Source organism: Myotis daubentonii, chromosome 18 (assembly GCF_963259705.1).
Source record: "Myotis daubentonii chromosome 18, mMyoDau2.1, whole genome shotgun sequence".
Classification (NCBI taxonomy): domain Eukaryota; kingdom Metazoa; phylum Chordata; class Mammalia; order Chiroptera; family Vespertilionidae; genus Myotis; species Myotis daubentonii.
Genome location: NC_081857.1, coordinates 30,226,728 through 30,243,853, shown reverse-complemented (window position 1 = coordinate 30,243,853; position 17,126 = coordinate 30,226,728). Strand labels below are relative to the sequence as shown.

Sequence of the window (17,126 nt, the reverse complement as noted above, 5' to 3'; positions counted from 1 at the left end):
CCACTCAAGGAGGAGCTCTGCCTGTCCCGCCCCCAGCCACAGGGGACAAAACACTCAAAACCAGCCTGCGGGCACCTGCCATGGAAAATCTTTATTTCCTCTGCTGAACGGGACAGCTGACCGGGTGCATCGGGGAGGGAGGGAGGGAGGGCACAGGGCGCTGTGAGAGGCACTGCGGAGGTTGGGCGGGGCTGAGCCTTCATTTGTGGTCCTCCAGGAAGAAGTCATTATAGGCCATGCACAGTGTGGTCAGGAACACCGAGTACTCCTTGAAGTCGATCTCCTGGTCGCTGTTTTTGTCGAGGCTCTTCATCAGGTCATCAATGCTGCTCTCCTGCATCTTCTTGGGGAGCCCAGGGAGAGGGACTGGTCAGCACCCTGCTCGCCCTGCACCCCACCCCCACCCCACCCCACCACAGGGTGCCTCCCATCCCCTGGGAAGGCAGCCTCAGGAGGATCCCCCGCTGCGTCAGCCACACTCTGAGCATCTCAACCCCCGGTCTCCACCCCTACTCCCCACACGGGGCCTGGCACCAAGCAGGGGTGTGGGGACCTGAATCCTGAACTTAATACAATAGGAAGGCAAGGCCGGCCTCCCTTCCCCTCACCACTTTCCACTGTCCAAACAAATAATAACCTAGATTTTATACAACACCCGGTAGTAACACTGGGGGCAGAGTGGCGTGGAACACGACCCTAGTCTCTGACTGGGGGAGAGCTGAGGATTGGCCCAGACTACTCATCTCTGTGCTGGAGCTGAGAAGCCACGGCGTCCTTCCCCTGCTAGGACAGCTGTGTGGAGACCGGTGCCCGGCGCCCAGTATAATCTCTGTCTGATCCCCTGCCCGCCCAGCCCAGCTCCAGCAAGAGAAGGGGAACCACACCCTCCGAGTGGTACAGGAATGACACAGACATCCTGCCCTCCCCTCTCCTCTGCCCGCAGCCCCAGCTTTTCAGCGGGAGACAGGACACTGGGACATACACAGATGGAAACAGCCTCTCTGTGATGCAATCCTTGTCCCCAGTCTGGGCTCCTGTTATAGCCAGGCCCTCCCCAGGGCCTGAGTCCTCCTGTAATGAGCCCCTGCTGGACCGGTGGCCCTCCCTCCACCCTCATTAGCTCCAGGATGCAGAGAAAACGGCAGGAAGGCCAGAGAGCTGGCCTGTGACACCCTCATCGGCTTCAGTCCCCTGCCCAGAGGGGCACACTCAGGGGAGCTTCTCTCTGAGAAGGCCCGCCGGGGTTCAGGGTGTGACAGGAGATGCACCCAGGCTGAATTTTAAAGGAAAAGGGGAGAGTGAGACCCAGGCCTGGGATTCCAGCTCAGCCTCTCATGAGCTGGGTATTCCTAGACAAGGCGTATAATGTACCCGAGCCTCGATTTTTATTTCTTTTACTGTAAAATAATATTATAACTACCTCATAAGCCTTCCTCTCCACCAGTCACCTCCCTTCCACCATCTGTGTCTGGTAAGAATCAGTTCTGTCTCGTTCACAAACTAAGAGAATGAGCCTATGGGTTCCTATGTCAGCACCAGCTGAGAGCTCTGCCTGTGGGGGCTCTGCCCTTGAGCTGTGCACAGCCCACCTAGACCCCTGGACACCCCCCCCCCATCCCTAATGATGCCCCACATAGGCTCTGCCACAGCTGTGTGGACCTGGCCTCAACATCAAAGGTTCCTTGATTTTGTTCTCTAAACCCTCACACAAACTTCCTGCTTACCAGCGAAGCCTGACTCATCCTCAGCACAGAGGTCTAGAGTTCTGCTGGCCCAAGATGTCCTTTGGTCTCCGTCCCTCTTGGCCATCCTGCTCCTGGCTGAGGCTAGAGTACCCTGAGCCTAGGTGTGTGTCCCCTCACTCTGGGTCTGTAGAGGCAGGCGGGTCTCCCACCTCCACTGGGACCCCCTGATAGTAATATCAGTGCTTCCTCTCCCCCCACCCCTCCCCTCCTACAGTAGCCACTGGGAGCACTTGAACTTTGGGGAGGAGGGGAGGGGACAGCCACCTACCTCACCAAGACACAGCTCCTTCTTGATCAGCTCCTTCAGTTCCCTCCGACTCAGGGTCAGTTTGCTGCCCTCTCTCCCTGAATATTTGTGGAAAGTGGTGACCATAGTGGTCAGGGCCTTCTCAAGAGGGGTCTCCATGATGGTGTGCAACTCTGGAGATGGAAGAGAGAAGGCAGATCACAAGCCAGACCTTCTGCTGACCCCTATCAGTAGCCCAGTTCCCAGACCTCCCTCAAGAACCAGAGACTGGATTCCATGATGAGACCAAAATCCACCAACAGATGGATCCAAATGTGTCAAGACAGGTTCTAGTGAGACCCAAAGCTCACTTGGAACAGCCAAAGTGGGGAGACTGACCAGCCCCCAAAGGAGACTGCACACTGGCCTGCTTGGGGGATGTTGAAAAGGGGTTCTAGAGGCAGAGGGATGACAAGGTGACCTCCCCAGAAGAAGAAGTGGTGAGAGATGATGGAGCAGATACGGGGTCAGGATTTTTCTCCCTGCCCCATCCAGCCTGAGCATTCATTTTCAGAGATAATCCTCACCCAGACCCCCTCCTTTGCCTGGCTGCCTGAATCTCCCAATATTGGGAAGTGTGCCATTATGGGAGTGGGGAACTGGACAATGAGAGAGTCCAGGGGTTGGAGGGGGCTAGGGCTGGAACTGGGCGACAGGCCTCAACAGGAAATGGAACAGAGGTGATTAGACTTGTCCAGCTGGTCTCCAGCCTCTGGCCTAGTGACTGCGCATGCAGACTGACCACAAGGCAGTGAGGGGGATGGGCTTATTAAAATCTCCAGGATCGCCCAGCAGGTGTGGCTCAGTTATTGAGCATCAAACTATGAACCAGGATGTTATGGTTCAATTCTGGTCGGGCACATGCCCAAGTTGCGGGCTGGGTCCCCAGTGTGGGGTGTGCAGGAGGTAGCCTATGGATGACTCTCTCTCATCGTTGATGTTTCTATCTCTCCCTCTCCCTTCCTCTCTGAAACCAATAAAAATATTTTTAAAAAATAAATAATAAAATATCCAGGATCATTCTGAGAGCCAGGTCCAGAGGTGGCATTGGATGGGGCCCTCTAGGCCACCGGCACAGTGGCATCCACCCAAGGAAAGGGGCAGCTGGGGTTCCCGTGACTCAGACTTGAAAACCACTTCCCCTTTCAAGAGGAAAGAGGCAACACCCAAGGAACTCGGAGGCTGCAGGTGCATCTGTGCAGAGTCCAGAGCAAGCAGGACGAAGCTGCTGGCTCTCACCTTCAGCCCCAAACCACCCAGCGATTCTTGAACTGGGACTGTCAGTCACCTCCCACCTCCCAAAACCCTCAGCTTCTCCCCACCTCCAGGAGACTCAGCCAGGACGGCAGTGGAGACAAGGGCCTCTGGACAATGGCAGCAGCATCCTACCTGGTTCCATCCCCACCTCCACCCCCAGAGCCTCTTCTCAGGGAATGCTGAAAGCTGCCCTGAACACATGCCCCCTCATTGGGCCTGGCCTTCCTCGGTGGAGGTCACCACGGCTTGTCACTCTCTGGCCTCATTGCCCAGCTTGCTCACCACATAGATGACCAGGGAGATCAGAAAGGAGGACTCACCGAGGAAGCAGCAATCCAGAGAGCTCACACGGCAGAAGCAGGCTCCCTCCCACTGCTCTCTGCCTTTATTCCCTCTCTCTAGTCCCCAGGAAATCAGGGGAGGGACAGGGCCAATGAGAAGGGGCCAGGGACATGAGGAGCCCCAGGTCAGAGCCTCCTGGGACAGGCCTGGGAGAAATTCCCTCTGCCAATCTCACCTTCCTATTTCCAAACAGAGGGGACGCGACAGGCTCACCGAGCCAACGGTGGCATGCACATCTTCAGCCCCAGAAACTTGGTTTTCCCAACCAAAACCCAGAATTCTAGTGGGTCAACAGGGCAGAAGAGAAGCCAGGCTGTCCTAGAAAGAAGACCCAAGAGGCGTGGGCTAAACGCAGGGTATCTCCCAAGCCCAGGCCACTGTCCACTTGGGCCCTCCCACCCCCACCAAGAGCATATGGATATAGGAACTAGTGGAGGAAGATGTTTCTTGCCAAAAGCATGATCCAGGTCCCTAGCTACTATGGAGCCTGAGGTTTTTGAAGGGCTTTCAAATGAATGTTTTCTTCTAACCCTCACTCAACTTCATAGGGAAAGAATTGTCAGAGACTCTTGGAATAGACTGAGAATCAGGGATTGGGGAGGGGACCCAGGGAAGGGTAGGGCCTGGTGATCAGGCAGAGGTTTCAATGGTGGGGAGCAGGTTCCAGGTGCAATAATGAATCGGGTAGGGGGTCAGGGAGAGTTGCCTTAATTTTCTACCATCAGCAGTCCAAGTCTGAGAACAGAACCAAGTTAGGGGCTTAGTACCTATGGCTGATGCAGCCCCACCCTAACTTGCCTGGCTCCTCCCTGCTGGCCCCACTCCACCCCCACCCCACCCCCACCCCTAGCTGGCAAGGCTAGAGAGGCAGTAGGGACTGGTTGCCTAGCAACAGGAGTTTCCGAAGTGGAGAGTGAAGCAGAAGGAGGTTGGGGAGGCAGGCACCCCCAAGGATGATGGGCGGACTTGGGCAGGGCAGAGGGCAGAGAGAGAAGGAGGAAGAGGCAAATTTTTTTGTGGACCAAAGTCTCTATAGTCACCCTCTGAGGGAATATCTGAGTCATCTACCCCATTCTTCTGAAACTTGAGAGAAAAACATAATGTGCTGAGAAGAAAAGGGGAAAGCTTGAAAGATCAAGAGACCAAACCCTCCCTACTTCTGGACCTGCCCTCTACTCAGCTGTTTCTTTCTTCTTTTTCTTTTCTTTTTTTAACTCAGCTGTTTCTTAAAGGTCCCCATCCCACCCAGGTGTGACCTGGAAAGCTAAACTCAGTCCCACCCACTGGAGGCTGTAGCCACAGGCCTTTACCCTAAGGAAAAGCAACACCACGCCTGATATTGGAAACCTCAATTTTATTTATCAGATCATGTCTGGAAGTTTGTCTTCAAAATTATGGTCACTTCCCCCTGTCTCCCTTGCTCCCACTCCAGCCACTGTCCTCCACACATCCCTTCTGAAGTCCTTTGTCCTTCTCTGAAGGAACATGATTCCTACTAGTAACGGATCTCATGTTATTAGGGGCTGAAGATGTGCATGCCACCGTGGGCTCGGTGAGCCTGTCGCGTCCCCTCTGTTTGGAAATAGGAAGGTGAGATCGGCAGAGGGAATTTCTCCCAGGCCTGTCCCAGGAGGCTCTGACCTGGGTCTCCTCATGTCCCTGAAACCAATAAAAATATTTTTAAAAAATAAATAATAAAATATCCAGGATCATTCTGAGAGCTAGGTCCAGAGGTGGCATTGGATGGGGCCCTCTAGGCCACCGGCACAGTGGCATCCACCCAAGGAAAGGGGCAGCTGCGGTTCCTGTGACTCAGGCTTGAAAACCACTTCCCCTTTCAAGAGGAAAGAGGCAACAGGTGAATCTGTGCAGAGTACAGAGCAAGCAGGAAGAAGCTGCTGGGCCTTTGGGACAGAGACAGAGGTTAGAAAAGAATAATATTTTCAGGCTGTTGCCCACGGCCTGGCTTCCCTCCACACTGCCTCTCTGATCTGACCATATCCAGGAAGGACTCCTCCATCCCTGAGGGTTTAGGCCATGTGCGAGAAGGGGGTGGCAGGACAGGGCCTGGGCTGTAAGTATTGTCAGGACTCAGCCCTTCTCCATATCCCCCACCAGCCTCCTCCACTGGCCTCCCCATGACTCAGCCCATTCCCCCCCTTCCCCCCCAACCTCCCCTCCCCCCACCCCCACCATCTGCGGCACACAAATTCCATTCCAGACACCAACCAGGAGCAGATGTGACCTTCAACCCAACCCAGCCTCAGTTAGAGGTCCTGACAGAGACACTGTTGGAGAGACGGGAGGGGTGAGTGCCCTAGCTAAGATCCCACAGCTGAGACATTCTAAGCCTCTGGGGGCCCCTTTATCTGCCTTTGGTCCCATCAGAGTCAACTCTGTCTCACACACACACACACACACACACACACCGTCACACCAAATCCCTCCCTCACCTCCATTAGTCTTCCCACCATAAAATGGCAGCTCAACTCCCAGTGCTCCCCACCCCCCATGTCCCCCCATATTCCTCAGCCCCCACCCCAGGCCCCCAGCATCTTTCAGAACATCAGCCTCATAGTTTCCAATAATCTTTATTGAATTTGCTCAGCGTCCTACACATGTCTGGGGGAGCCAGGGTGAGGCTTTGTGCCCACGGCCCACAGGGAAGACCCTAGCAGGCAGGCCCCCACCACATCTGAGGAGCCCTCATTTCTTCCGGGGTTGCTTGTCGGGGAAGCCCTCGAAAAAGTCGTTGCACATCATGGCGATGCAGGCGAGGAAGACAGAGTACTCCTGGAAGTCCACCTCGTTGTCCTTGTTGTTGTCCAAATTGCTCATCAGCTTCTGCAATGCTGCTTCATCTGTCTTTTTCTGCGGGGGGAAGAGGCTACAGGTAGACACCAGCGGTCCAGGGGACAGAGCCATGACTAGACCAGGTTTCCACCTGCAGGTGGGGCTTAGGAGGGCACAACACTCCTGGGGGCAGCTTTGGAACTCCAACCCTCAGGCTAAGCTCGGCTGGGGGTGGGTTACCAGCAGGCGAGGAAAGCTGAGTGCCGGGATGCAACTGGAAAAGAGGACCACGTCTTCCCCTAAGGACTTTTTAAGAACCAAGTAGACAATGGTCATGAACGCAATAGATAAACTGCATCTAGTTTGATACGGATGGGAGCTGTGACTGATCAGGGGAAATAGGTGTGTGAGTGTCTCCATAACTGTGTCTTCACATCTAAAAGCCTAATAGAAACTCAGAAATTGTTTGTTTGTCTGTTTGTTTGTTTGTTTTTCTTGGCGTTTTTTTTTGGTGCACCAGAAGTACTGCAATACCGGGTCAATGCGTGGGGTGGACGGAGCAAGCTCCTATTCCAACTCCTTGCTCCAAAAACCCATTTAATATATTGTCCTCGGATAGAGGACGTATCAGGTATTAAACTGATAAGAACAGATACTACACTTGATCTTAGCCAAAAGGCCGAGAAGCGACCAAAAATTGTTTTTTACTGGAGTGATGGTGGGCCGTCCTGGTCCATCAATCTCAGCTTTGCACACTGACAACCTGGGGACGTTCCTTAGCCTCTCTGAGCGTTTTAGTTGCCGCACTTCAATTAAGTTGCGTAAAGCCCCTGGCCAGTTGCCTGGCCCGTAACCTACCTGCTCATTCTCAGCCACCTTTGTGCTGGGCGTGGATGTGAATGGTGAGTGCTCACTCTAATTCCAACCCAGGCAACCAGAGCGAGCTTCCCCAGCCGGTGACAGATGCCAGTGTGGAGCCACTGCTCTGCAGAAAGACTGGTGCCTCCCGGGGCCCTAACCCCTCCCCTGTGGGGAACACCCCAGAGGGGGACTCATTCCCAGGCAGTAGTCACTCACCCCCAAGAAGCTGGGTAGCTCCCGGGTCAGCAGCTCCTTTAGCTCAGACTTGTTGAGCTTGAACTTGTCACCCTCCTTGCCGGAGTACTTGTGGAAGGTGGACACCATCGCATCCAGGGCCTTTTCCAGGGGGGAAGTCATGGTGGCGGTCGAGATCTAGGGGCGGGGGTCACAGAGGCACCCTTATTTTCCCCATCCTTCCCCAGCCATGTGATTAGAATGCCCCACCCCACTCCCATCAACTCAGGGAGCACTGGGTGACATTCTGTGCCCACCACGCCCACCACGCCCTCCACGAGGGGAGCCCAGAAAGGTGGGGCTCAGCTCCTGGCGCCGAGGGTGTGCACAGTGGGAAATGTGAGCTTGGGCGGCATCACTTGCAGGGCCCACTGCACAGACTCTGAACTTTAGGCAGCAAGCTCCCAGGGCCTCACTGCGTCCATTCCGTCCCACAGCTCAGCCCACAGCAGCCCGCCCAGCTCATTCTTCTCCCGCCCTGTGTTGGGCGAGGCTGCTGGCGGCCTGCCCAGGAGCCTGTAGCGGAAAACACCAGCGGTCTGGCACAGGGAGGGGCCGAGTGAAGTGGCAGAGGCAGGGATGCAGGGGAGGCCAAGCCCCTTGGGCTGGGCTGCTGGGAGCTGGGCAGAGGCTCAGGGACACCGCCAGCCCAAAGCCCACGGTTGCCTTTTGCCCTCACTTTGCTTCCCACACCAGAGCATGCACACACAGGCTTGTGCCAGCCAGCAAACATAAGCCAATGTGCACACCCACAGGTCACACGCACACCAAGCATACCACAGCAATAAAACATACTGTCGCTCCAACCCGGCCGCCTTTCCCTTTGTTTTCCTTCTCTTGCACATGCACAGGCGCGCGCACACGCATCCCACCCCGGAGCCTCCACGTTGGAATCTCATCTATGCACCCATTTAGCACATCCGGGCCCCACCAGCCTCCCTGGTTCCTGCCCCGAGCCTCAGCCTGACATCCCTTGCATGCCAGTCAGGTAACCACAACTCACCAGTTGAAGAGAGGGGAAGCACTGAAGAGAGAAGTTTGGGGAGACAGGAAGAGTGGGGAAAGCCCAGCGGTCTGACCTATTTATACCCCGGCCAGGCCCTGCCCATGCAGGATGGGGGAGAGAGGGAGTCAGCCCTCCTGCCTGGGCCAATGTGGTGTGAGCCAGGGCCCCCTCCAATAGCCCAGCCTGGAAACACCACTCCCTGCCCTGAGGAGCCAAAGACAGACAATGCGAGAGCCTCGTGAGCACAGGCAAGGGACCTCAGTGAGGTGGGTACCCCCCAGTGTACACGGCCTGAGTGTTAGGGAGCTGGAGGAAGGGGCAGTCTATGCCTGGGGCATGGGGGCCAGGGAGCAGGTGGTCCCATCCAGCAGCTAGGAAAGGGGATACAGGTGTGGTGGGTGGTGGCTGGGAAATTGCCCTGAATATGTGACTGCCCAGGAACTCATGGAGGGGACCCCAGGCTCAGAGCTTGGGACAGCTCACTCTGTCTTTCTCCCCTCCACAAAGGACTCTCTGCCATGCTGAGTGAGACCCCGGGCAGGACCTAGAGGTCTGGGAGAAGGGACAGGCTAACACCCAAAGGAGGCGCTGGGACCACCCAAGCTTCTCCGTGGAGAAGGGTCCTGGGTGAGGGAGTGATGGACTAGGGAGTGGGCGTCAGGCCTGGGAGTTCAGGGATGGACTGAAGGCACCAGAGCAGGTGGGGCGGGGAGGGCCTCAGGAGGGGAGTTTAGAGTTGGGTGGGCATCAGGAATGAAGAATGGGGTGGAAAATTAGAGGTGAAATGGCACAAATGGATGGAGTGAAGGATCACGGTTAGCCCCTCCGAGTGAGGTATGAATTCAGGGATTAAGTGAGGGTCACTAGTGGGGGGTTAAGACCCTCAGGTGGCTGTGGCTTCAGGGATGGGGTCTGCCTCAAGGTCTCCCTTTCCCCTCCAATGCAAGGAAGCCCTCCCTGGCTTGGACAACACCCTAATCGGACCTCTGGCACCCTAATCCTATTAGTGCTGCTCTCTGGGCTCTCACAGCCCCAGGCAGGGAACAAACCAGCCCCACCCCCCAGCCCCACCCTCTCTCAGAACATCCTGTCCCGAGGACTGAGATCCATCGGGACTTCAGCTGCCCTCTCGCCCTCTTCAATAGCCAAAGGGGGAGAGAGACCCCCCTCCCCAGCCTCCCTTGAACATCATCCTTGTGTAGATCCCCACCCCCTCCTGCCGGACGGTGGAGACCATTTTGTTTCTGCAGGGTCTGAAACTGCCCTCGGCTTCCTGTTCAATGGAAAAAGCCAGAGAGGAGCAAAGACGTCAATGGATTCTGCCCTAAGGCCTTCGCCGTCCTCTTAAAAGAACCAAACCAAGCCAAGCGACACCAGTTCTTTATTAGGAGTTAAGCAGGCCTGTTCCTGTTGTGGTTTCATTCATGCACACTCTGCCGGGCCTGGGCAGCCTCAGAGCAGATCCCCACCTCCGCCCGTCTGGGGCCTCTGTGGGGAGGCAGCGGGTGGCTGCTCTGCATACCACCCGCCGTGGTCCTGGGAACAGGTCCCTTCATGTGCCCCCCACCGTGAGCAAAATGGGTTAAGCTATCAGGGGCAACGCTAGGGGTCTCCTGATGGAGAGGGTGCAGAGGAGCGGGGAGGAGTGTGTGGGGGTCATGCCCAGGGCCACCTCAGCGCAGAGATGGAGCAGATCGGAGCAGACCTGTGGGGGCAGTGCTGGAGCTGAGGCTACTGGGAGCAGGGGGGCTCCGGGGGACAATCCTTGAAGTAGTCATGGCAGTAGGTGCAGAGGCAGGCAAGGGAGCGCACATACTCCACAAAGTCCACCTCGCAATCCTTGTTGGTGTCCAGAAGACTCATGAATTTATTGTAGTCACACTCCCGCAACTCCGTCTGTGGGGGCAATGGGTGGGGTTGATAGGGGGCAGGTCAAGAGGGCAAAACACCTTACACACACACACTGCTTCCCTCCCTCAACTCCTGGAGGATCCCATTCCAACCCACAGCCCTTCTGAGAGCCGATCTCAGCCCTCCTGCCCTGAGAACTCACCATCCCAATGCCCCTCCCAAATCCTCCTCCTCAGCCATTTACTGAGCCCCCGCTAGTGCTGCTGGGGGCCTCTGTGTGTTAGGCATTCTTCACAGTGCTCACCCCATCCTCCCAGCAGCAGGTGTGATGAGGAAGCAGATTCCTGTCATGTCAGTTCCCTCCCCAGCACCCCCATCCCTAGCATCCCCTCCCCTGGTCTAGCCTCCCCGCCCTCTTGCTGTCCGATGCTCAGAGCTTGTCCAGGCGGTGCTTCCCCGAAGCGCTCACCGGCAGCCAGGTGGGCAGCTCCTTCTGCAGCAGCTCCTTGAGCTCTGCCTGGCAGAGCTTGTGCTTGTCCCCGCAGCGCCCCGCATATTCCTGGAAGGTGCACACGATGGCAGCCACCGCCTGCTCCAGAGGCCGAGCCATCCTCACTGTCACAGAAGAAGCAGAGGCCTAGGTCACCGCCTGCACTCGCCCTCCAGGCTTCCATGGCTGCTTCCAGACCTGTCTTCATCTCCGCCAGCTTTCTCACCCCACAAGCCCTCCTTCCCTAAGCAGCCCTCCTGACCACACCAGTGCCACCTACTGTGTGCCCCCAACAGAGGTCTCATTTCTCCAACATCTCGTCAAACCCCACAGGAACTCCCTACGGACTTCCTGATTCTCTTCAACTATTCGCCTCCTGGACACCCAGAAGGATTCATCCCACTTGGCTCCACCCGAGGACATACAGCCCTGGCCCTGGAAGCCTCCTCCCCTTCAAGACCCCAGAGCTTCCGTGGAAACTTGCTCAAAGAGACCCTGCCCGTGCTCCCTGTCCTCTGGCCCTTGGAGAAGCTGGGCGTTCTTAGGAAGAGTCAAGTCTGAGAGGGACCCCCATCGCCTCACCATCCCTCTCCATCCCTCCTCCCCTGACTCAGGGAGGCTGCCTCCAAAGGAAATGCTGCTGGGATCCTCTCTGCCTCTCACCCTGGATGAGCCATTTACCTGTTTGGATCTCAGTTGCCTAATCTGTAAAGTGGGGTCAATCTTACTCACAGGCCTGAACAGGAAGCCGGCTCAGGTATTTACCTATCTTTAATCTTCCCCATCTGAGGCCATCCCCCTGGCTCGTAGGGGTCTTGAGACAGAAGGTCTGCATAGGGGTACCTTGTTCTGTTAAAAGGGAAGCCCTGCCCTAGCCGGTTTGGCTCAGTGGATAGAGCATCGACCTATGGACAGAAGGGGCCCCGGGTGAAGGGCACATGCCCGGGTGGTGGGCTCAATCCCCAGTGTGGGGCATGCAGGAGGCAGCCAATCAATGATTGTCTCTCATCATTGATGTTTCTCCCTTCCTTTCTCTGAGATAGATGATAGATGATAGGTAGATAGATAGATAGATAGATAGATAGATAGATGATAGATAGATAGATAGATAGATAGATAGATAGATAGATAGATAGATAATTTTTTTAAAGGAAAGCCCTTCCTGGAATTCCCCCCGCCCGTCGCCCCCCCATCCCCTGCCCCGCAATTCCACTGGCCCCTTTCACTGCCCTCTGGGGTGCACTTCCAGCCTGGTGAAACCATAAGGCAGCCAGGAAGGAAAGTGTTGTTTTCATGTGAGCCCAATGACTCACCCCTGGTTCCCCCGGGGGACAGGAGTCTTGCAACACTAAAGAGCCAGTGCCAAGCCTCTCCCCCTAATGACTCCCCCTCTGCTGGCCCTATGGTGCCAATGGCCAGCACATGATGTGTGGCTGTGGGGGAGGTGGAGGAAGGGGGTGATGGGGCTATGCACCCCCAAAGGTCAGACTCTTTGAGACAGCCCAGGATTGGAGTGACTGGGCTCCCAGGAGAGGAAAAGGCTATGGTCCCAGGGAAAAGGGAACCTCAGGGGTGCTGGGCTGCCCTTCTGGGCTTCTGCCAGCCTGCCTGGCGCCAACCCTGTTTTTCCAGAAGCTTGGTGCCTGGAAACTGGAGGGAATCCTCTCTTCCCCACGCAGCCTGGCCTGTCTCAACCCATTGGTAGGAAAGAAGGCAGGAAGAGGGAGCTCACTGAGGGTAGCACCGTGCTTTTAGCTGAATGCCCCCACCCCAAGGCCAGACCTCAGCTCTGCACACCCCCTGTCCCAAACTTCCCAACAGCCCTTCACAGGGAAACCCTGAGTCCACTAACCCTGACTCCCGCACCTCATAAGACCCTGCTCTGGTTATCCTGCCAGCCCCAAGCCAAGACCCTGCGCCAGAAGACAGACCCCGAGCTACCCCACACCCAATGCAGAGCAGGACTCAGCTGGCACTTACCGCTGGTGCTGGTGTTTCCACTGTAGGCGCCTATAGGCAGCATACCCCTATTTGTAGTCTGCCAAGGAAGGAAGCAATTATAGGGGAGCCCAAGTGGGTCAAGCTGAGGGTGCCCTTGGGGGCTCCCCTGCCTCCTTCCCTAGAAGCCCCTATTACAAGCCCATCCACCCACCTATCCATGCACACATCAAAGGCCCCATCTGGGCCTCAGACACCACCCACCTTCATTCCCCCTCTGCCCTACCCCAGAGCTGGGAACTGGGGACAGCCTCCAGCCCATCTCCTGTTGTTGGAGGAGACAGACTGGGTTTGTCCAGCACATCCATCCCCTGTTCTTCACTCTGAACGGGCACCACAGAATACAAAGTGGGAAGACACTCCAACCTGGAGTAAGTTTGTATCCCCAGAGGACCCCTGTGCCAGAGGAGATCTCGGAGCATCTCACCTTCATTTATAGGTGAGAAAATGAAGGTATGGGACAGCCCTCCCCCCCCATCCCCCCTGTCTCTCCTCCCCCGCCCCCCCAACCCCGATCTCCAGATTGCTTTGAGTTTGGAAAGAACATCTGTAGGATGTGTCAGGGAGGAAAATTATTTATTTTACCCTTCTAGGCCCTTTGGCTGGTCTAGTAATCAAATTAACATAAGACAGATTAGCAGGAGAAAAAAATTAATTTTGTACAGGAGGTCAGGCAAGTGGGGCTCATATGCTATTATGAACTAAGAACAAGGGGTTAGGCTCACGGACTTCAAAGGCGAGAAAGACAATACACATGGAGATGGAAAAACAAATAGTTGCTGGGTCAGAAAGAGAGAATGGGACACAGAGAGGACTCTGTCTCCCAGCCCCACGGAGTCTCCTCTCCCAATCTAGCCCGTATTCGCAGATCCTTCTGCTGATAATGCTCCTCCTGGCCAGGCCCTTTCTCGAAGTTCTTTTAGGCGGCTAAAAGGGACGAGAAAGCTCTTCCTGAGACTTTGAACCTCGGTTGTCTTCGGCTCAAATAATCCACATGCCAGGGTGGCCCATTGTGGGGGCACTCATTCTGAACCCCTACAGATGAGGCACAGGAGGAAGGTGTGTTGCTCACAGGGGCACTTGCAGCAGTGCAGGCTGAGTTCTCGCGCCCGCGTGTGCGCACACACACATGTCCAGAGCCAGAGCGCTGTGAGTGAATGTGGACTGCAGACTCCTGCGTGGGCTGCCTGCGGCTAGAGCTCCGTAAGCCTATTTCCTGTCTTCCCCAGCTCCATTCAGCACCACCTTTTCTCCAGACCCATGAGGTGGGGTGGATCTCCTCTGGCTTTTAGCTGAAACATGTAGCCCCCTGGCTCGCTAGAGTCCCACCATGATGGAGAGATGTCTCCCCTGTCTCCCCTCCTAGAGGGAGGCCTGTGCTTGATCTCTGTCTCCTTCTCTCCACAAACCATCAAAACCAAAGGTTATTTTGGCACAGTTTGGCCAGTGCCTTCAGGGAACAAGAGGCCCTGGTGCCCGGCCAGCTTCCTGGAGTCTGTTTTCACTTAGATTTTTATTTCTTCATTCCTTACTGCCTTGTCAGCGCTTAAATACTTGAAAAAGATTTTTTTTTTAATTATTCTATGCAGCCCTTTTTTGTTGTTTTAAGCTGGAGCAGGCACCAATTACCATATCACCAGAAATGGAAATCCCCCCCACCCCTAATGGGGTCAGAACGGGTCTCCCCAACATGTGCCACTGGGGCATGCGAAATATTTTGAATCGAGACCCTGTGGGTTCACAAGAAACATTTACCTCTCCCTTAAAGAATTTAAATTAGGGGCTTTGTCCATAATAAGAGTTTTATCTCCAGAAATGACTTGTATGACCTACCTGTATAGCCGGGTAAACATCTAATTACTGAACACCTGCTCTGCTCATCATCCTGCCAATAACCCTCCCTTCTGAAGCCCCAGGCTCCTGACTTCATCCTTAGCTCAGAATGTCATCCACACCTCGTTTTAACTTTCCGTCTCTGAACCTCTCATGTCTGTGGGGACTCTGACTTTCTCATGTATATGACTTTTCCGTGCATGGCTAGTTTTGTTGTTGGTGCTCATCTGTCCCATGTCAGCTGGAAGAACCTAGAAGGTAGAGGAAAGTTCCTTCCTCCCCACACTTCATATCCCTTCCCCATTCCCTCCCTCGTCCCTGAGCCTGAGAGACCCCTTCCCATTTCACAGAAAGAGAACCCAAGGCCCAGAAGAGTGTGGGAGGCGGGGAGAGGCCATCTCCCAGGCCTCGGAAGAAGCCCTAGTGCTCCTGGTGGTAGCCAGAGAAACACTCGTATCCTGAGCTCACCTTAGGCCCCCAGCACCCGAACCTTGCCTGTGCTATCGTCTCCTTGAAGACTCAGCCCCTATGGGTGAGGGGAGTGAGCGATGGGAAGGAAAGGGTGGGCTGTGACTGGTTCTGTTTGTGTGTGTGTTTTTAGTCCTCACCTAAGGATATGTTTTTATTAACTTTAGAGAGAGAGAAGCTTCAATGTGAGAAACATCAATAGGTTGCCTCCAGTCCATGCCCCGACTGGGAATTGAACCCGCAACCTGGGTATGTATCCTGACAGGGGATCAAACCCTCAGCCCTTCGATGCACGGAACAACCCTCCAACCAACTGAGCCACACCAGACAGGGCAGCCCTGTTTTATAGGCAAGAAATTATAGGGATTAGGGCATCGACGTGGAAGCCAGAGTGGACCAGCAATTAACTCAGTTCTGGGTCAAGCACTTATTCTCATCTATGATATCCTAGCTTTGCCACCAGCCGCCTCCCAGAAGCAGGTCACCCCCTTACCCTTCCCTCGGCCTCGTTTTCCTCGTCTGTCAATGATGGAGGATAATAATGGTAACCATTTCATGGGATTGCCGTGGGGCTTAAATGAGTCAATATACACAAAGTTCATAGATAAGTAGCCTAGCACATGGTAAGGGCTAAATGTGAGCTGAAAGGTAGTTAACTTGCCCAAGGTCACAGAGCTACTCAGTGGTAGGACTAAGAGCCATTTGTTATTCATTTAAGTCTTTAGAAACACCTGTCCAAGGCATTGAGGCTATAGCTGTAAACAAAGCAGAAAAAGTCCCCGCTCTGTGATGACAATTGAGTGGAGAAAACAGACAATAACAAATACATGAATGCTAGACGGTAAACAGATTAAATGTCAGGGAGAACAATAAGAATGGCTGAGGGAAAGAAAATGACGGGGGGTAGGGCAGGGAACTTTATATGTGTGGTCAGAGCACAGCAGGGTCGCCTGGCTCCTGAGCTACATCCTTATCCCTCAGCCTTTCATGTTTCTCAGCCTGGATGTCCCACCTGTTTGCCCACGGGGAGAGGCGGAGACTTCCAGAGCAGGCAGGAGCAGGTGGAGGATGAAGATGGGGTTCTTAGCAGAGGCATGTTGGGGTTGGAGGACCATCCTGGAAAGAACCCTTGGTCAGACACTTACTCCAAGCTCCACCATCCTCTCGTCACCTGGTTTGGAGCAGCACACCCTTTACCTCGTTTGGGCCTTAATTTCCTTTTCTCCAAGACGCGTTGGGAAGGCTCCTGTGCCAGGACTCCAGTGTGAAAGTGCTTTGTATTGCTTGCTGTTACTGTAGATGATGTCAGGGCAGAGCCTCTGAGTCTCACTCAACAGCCCCACACACTCCCCTCAATGGAGGCAGCAGGGAGAAGGGAGGTGGAGGGAGACAACCAGGCCCTCTTCGCCAGGTCATTTTGTCCAGCAGAGATTGGAATCTTCTCGCCTTGCTGGAAGTTCTGCCAAGTGTCCACCTTGAATGCCTCTTTCTGCAGTGGTTCCAACTGCCCCTCTGAGCACCTGACAGGGGCCAATCCTTCTTTCTCAGCCCTGCTGTCCACACTGTCCACTGGATTCTCTACCCTTGGGGGGAGCCTTACCCTTCGCTTCTCACCAGACCTCTCAGGGTGAGATGTGGAGCTGACCGCTGAGAGATATACCACATGGGGCCAAGGAGGGTCTCTCCCCACAGAAGCAGCATGAGAGTATGAGGGGTGAGAGCAGATGCTATCTGGCCTGGTAGGGCTTCTTAAAGCACTGACCTTCTCCCCATTTCTCACTCTCTCTGTCCCCCATTATCACCACCATCGCCTTATAAAGGCCCCCCAGGAAAATGCCTTGCACCCTGAAGGTCAGGTCTAGTTCTGTGGGGCTTAGACCTACTACCCATTTTGACTGCCAGTTAATGCCCAGTTGTGCCCATTTCCCAGATAGGAGCAGTGACTTGGTGGGGAGATAAGTG

The 17,126-nt window shown here is 55.0% G+C and overlaps 3 protein-coding genes and 1 non-coding gene across 8 annotated transcripts; all 4 read right to left on the bottom strand.

Moving 5' to 3' along the window:
• Nucleotides 1-72: 72 nt before the first annotated feature.
• Nucleotides 73-3,731, bottom strand: S100A5 (S100 calcium binding protein A5). Its single transcript, XM_059673616.1, has 3 exons — nucleotides 3,609-3,731; nucleotides 2,014-2,165; nucleotides 73-343 (listed from the first exon to the last, which is right to left on the bottom strand). The coding sequence occupies exons 2-3, from the start codon at nucleotides 2,149-2,151 to the stop codon at nucleotides 200-202; spliced, it is 282 nt and encodes a 93-aa protein (XP_059529599.1). The 5' UTR covers nucleotides 2,152-2,165; nucleotides 3,609-3,731; the 3' UTR covers nucleotides 73-199.
• A 2,474-nt stretch (nucleotides 3,732-6,205) lies between these two features.
• On the bottom strand, nucleotides 6,206-8,681 carry LOC132220780 (protein S100-A4). The gene is made up of 3 exons (XM_059674327.1): nucleotides 8,522-8,681; nucleotides 7,501-7,656; nucleotides 6,206-6,501 (listed from the first exon to the last, which is right to left on the bottom strand). Exons 2-3 carry the CDS (start codon nucleotides 7,639-7,641, stop codon nucleotides 6,337-6,339), a joined length of 306 nt encoding a protein of 101 aa, XP_059530310.1. The 5' UTR covers nucleotides 7,642-7,656; nucleotides 8,522-8,681; the 3' UTR covers nucleotides 6,206-6,336.
• LOC132221456 (U2 spliceosomal RNA) lies at nucleotides 6,930-7,114 on the bottom strand. The gene has a single exon (XR_009449998.1). It is a non-coding gene; the product is annotated as a U2 spliceosomal RNA (small nuclear RNA).
• A 1,207-nt stretch (nucleotides 8,682-9,888) lies between the features above and the next one.
• On the bottom strand, nucleotides 9,889-12,979 carry S100A3 (S100 calcium binding protein A3). 5 transcript variants are annotated; one of them, XM_059674324.1, is made up of 3 exons: nucleotides 12,846-12,979; nucleotides 10,845-10,990; nucleotides 9,889-10,420 (listed from the first exon to the last, which is right to left on the bottom strand). In XM_059674324.1, exons 1-3 carry the CDS (start codon nucleotides 12,886-12,888, stop codon nucleotides 10,256-10,258), a joined length of 354 nt encoding a protein of 117 aa, XP_059530307.1. In that variant the 5' UTR covers nucleotides 12,889-12,979; the 3' UTR covers nucleotides 9,889-10,255. The 5 variants fall into 5 exon arrangements, with proteins under 5 accessions (XP_059530307.1, XP_059530304.1, XP_059530305.1 ...); XM_059674321.1 differs by lacking the exon at nucleotides 12,846-12,979 and adding an exon at nucleotides 11,598-11,889; XM_059674322.1 differs by lacking the exon at nucleotides 12,846-12,979 and adding an exon at nucleotides 11,631-11,889.
• Nucleotides 12,980-17,126: the final 4,147 nt, after the last annotated feature.

Coding starts and splice junctions, on each gene's coding strand:
- S100A5 (XM_059673616.1), bottom strand. CDS start 2,151: ATGGAGACCCCTCTTGAGAAGGCCCTGACCACTATGGTCACCACTTTC. Junction 344..2,013: donor AGGAGCTGTGTCTTGGTGAG/GTAGGTGGCTGT, acceptor GGGCTCCCCAAG/AAGATGCAGGAGAGCAGCAT.
- LOC132220780 (XM_059674327.1), bottom strand. CDS start 7,641: ATGACTTCCCCCCTGGAAAAGGCCCTGGATGCGATGGTGTCCACCTTC. Junction 6,502..7,500: donor AGCTACCCAGCTTCTTGGGG/GTGAGTGACTAC, acceptor TTCCCCCCGCAG/AAAAAGACAGATGAAGCAGC.
- S100A3 (XM_059674321.1), bottom strand. CDS start 11,700: ATGCAGACCTTCTGTCTCAAGACCCCTACGAGCCAGGGGGATGGCCTC. Junction 10,991..11,597: donor CCGGCTTCCTGTTCAGGCCT/GTGAGTAAGATT, acceptor CTTCTGTGACAG/TGAGGATGGCTCGGCCTCTG. Junction 10,421..10,844: donor AGCTGCCCACCTGGCTGCCG/GTGAGCGCTTCG, acceptor TTGCCCCCACAG/ACGGAGTTGCGGGAGTGTGA.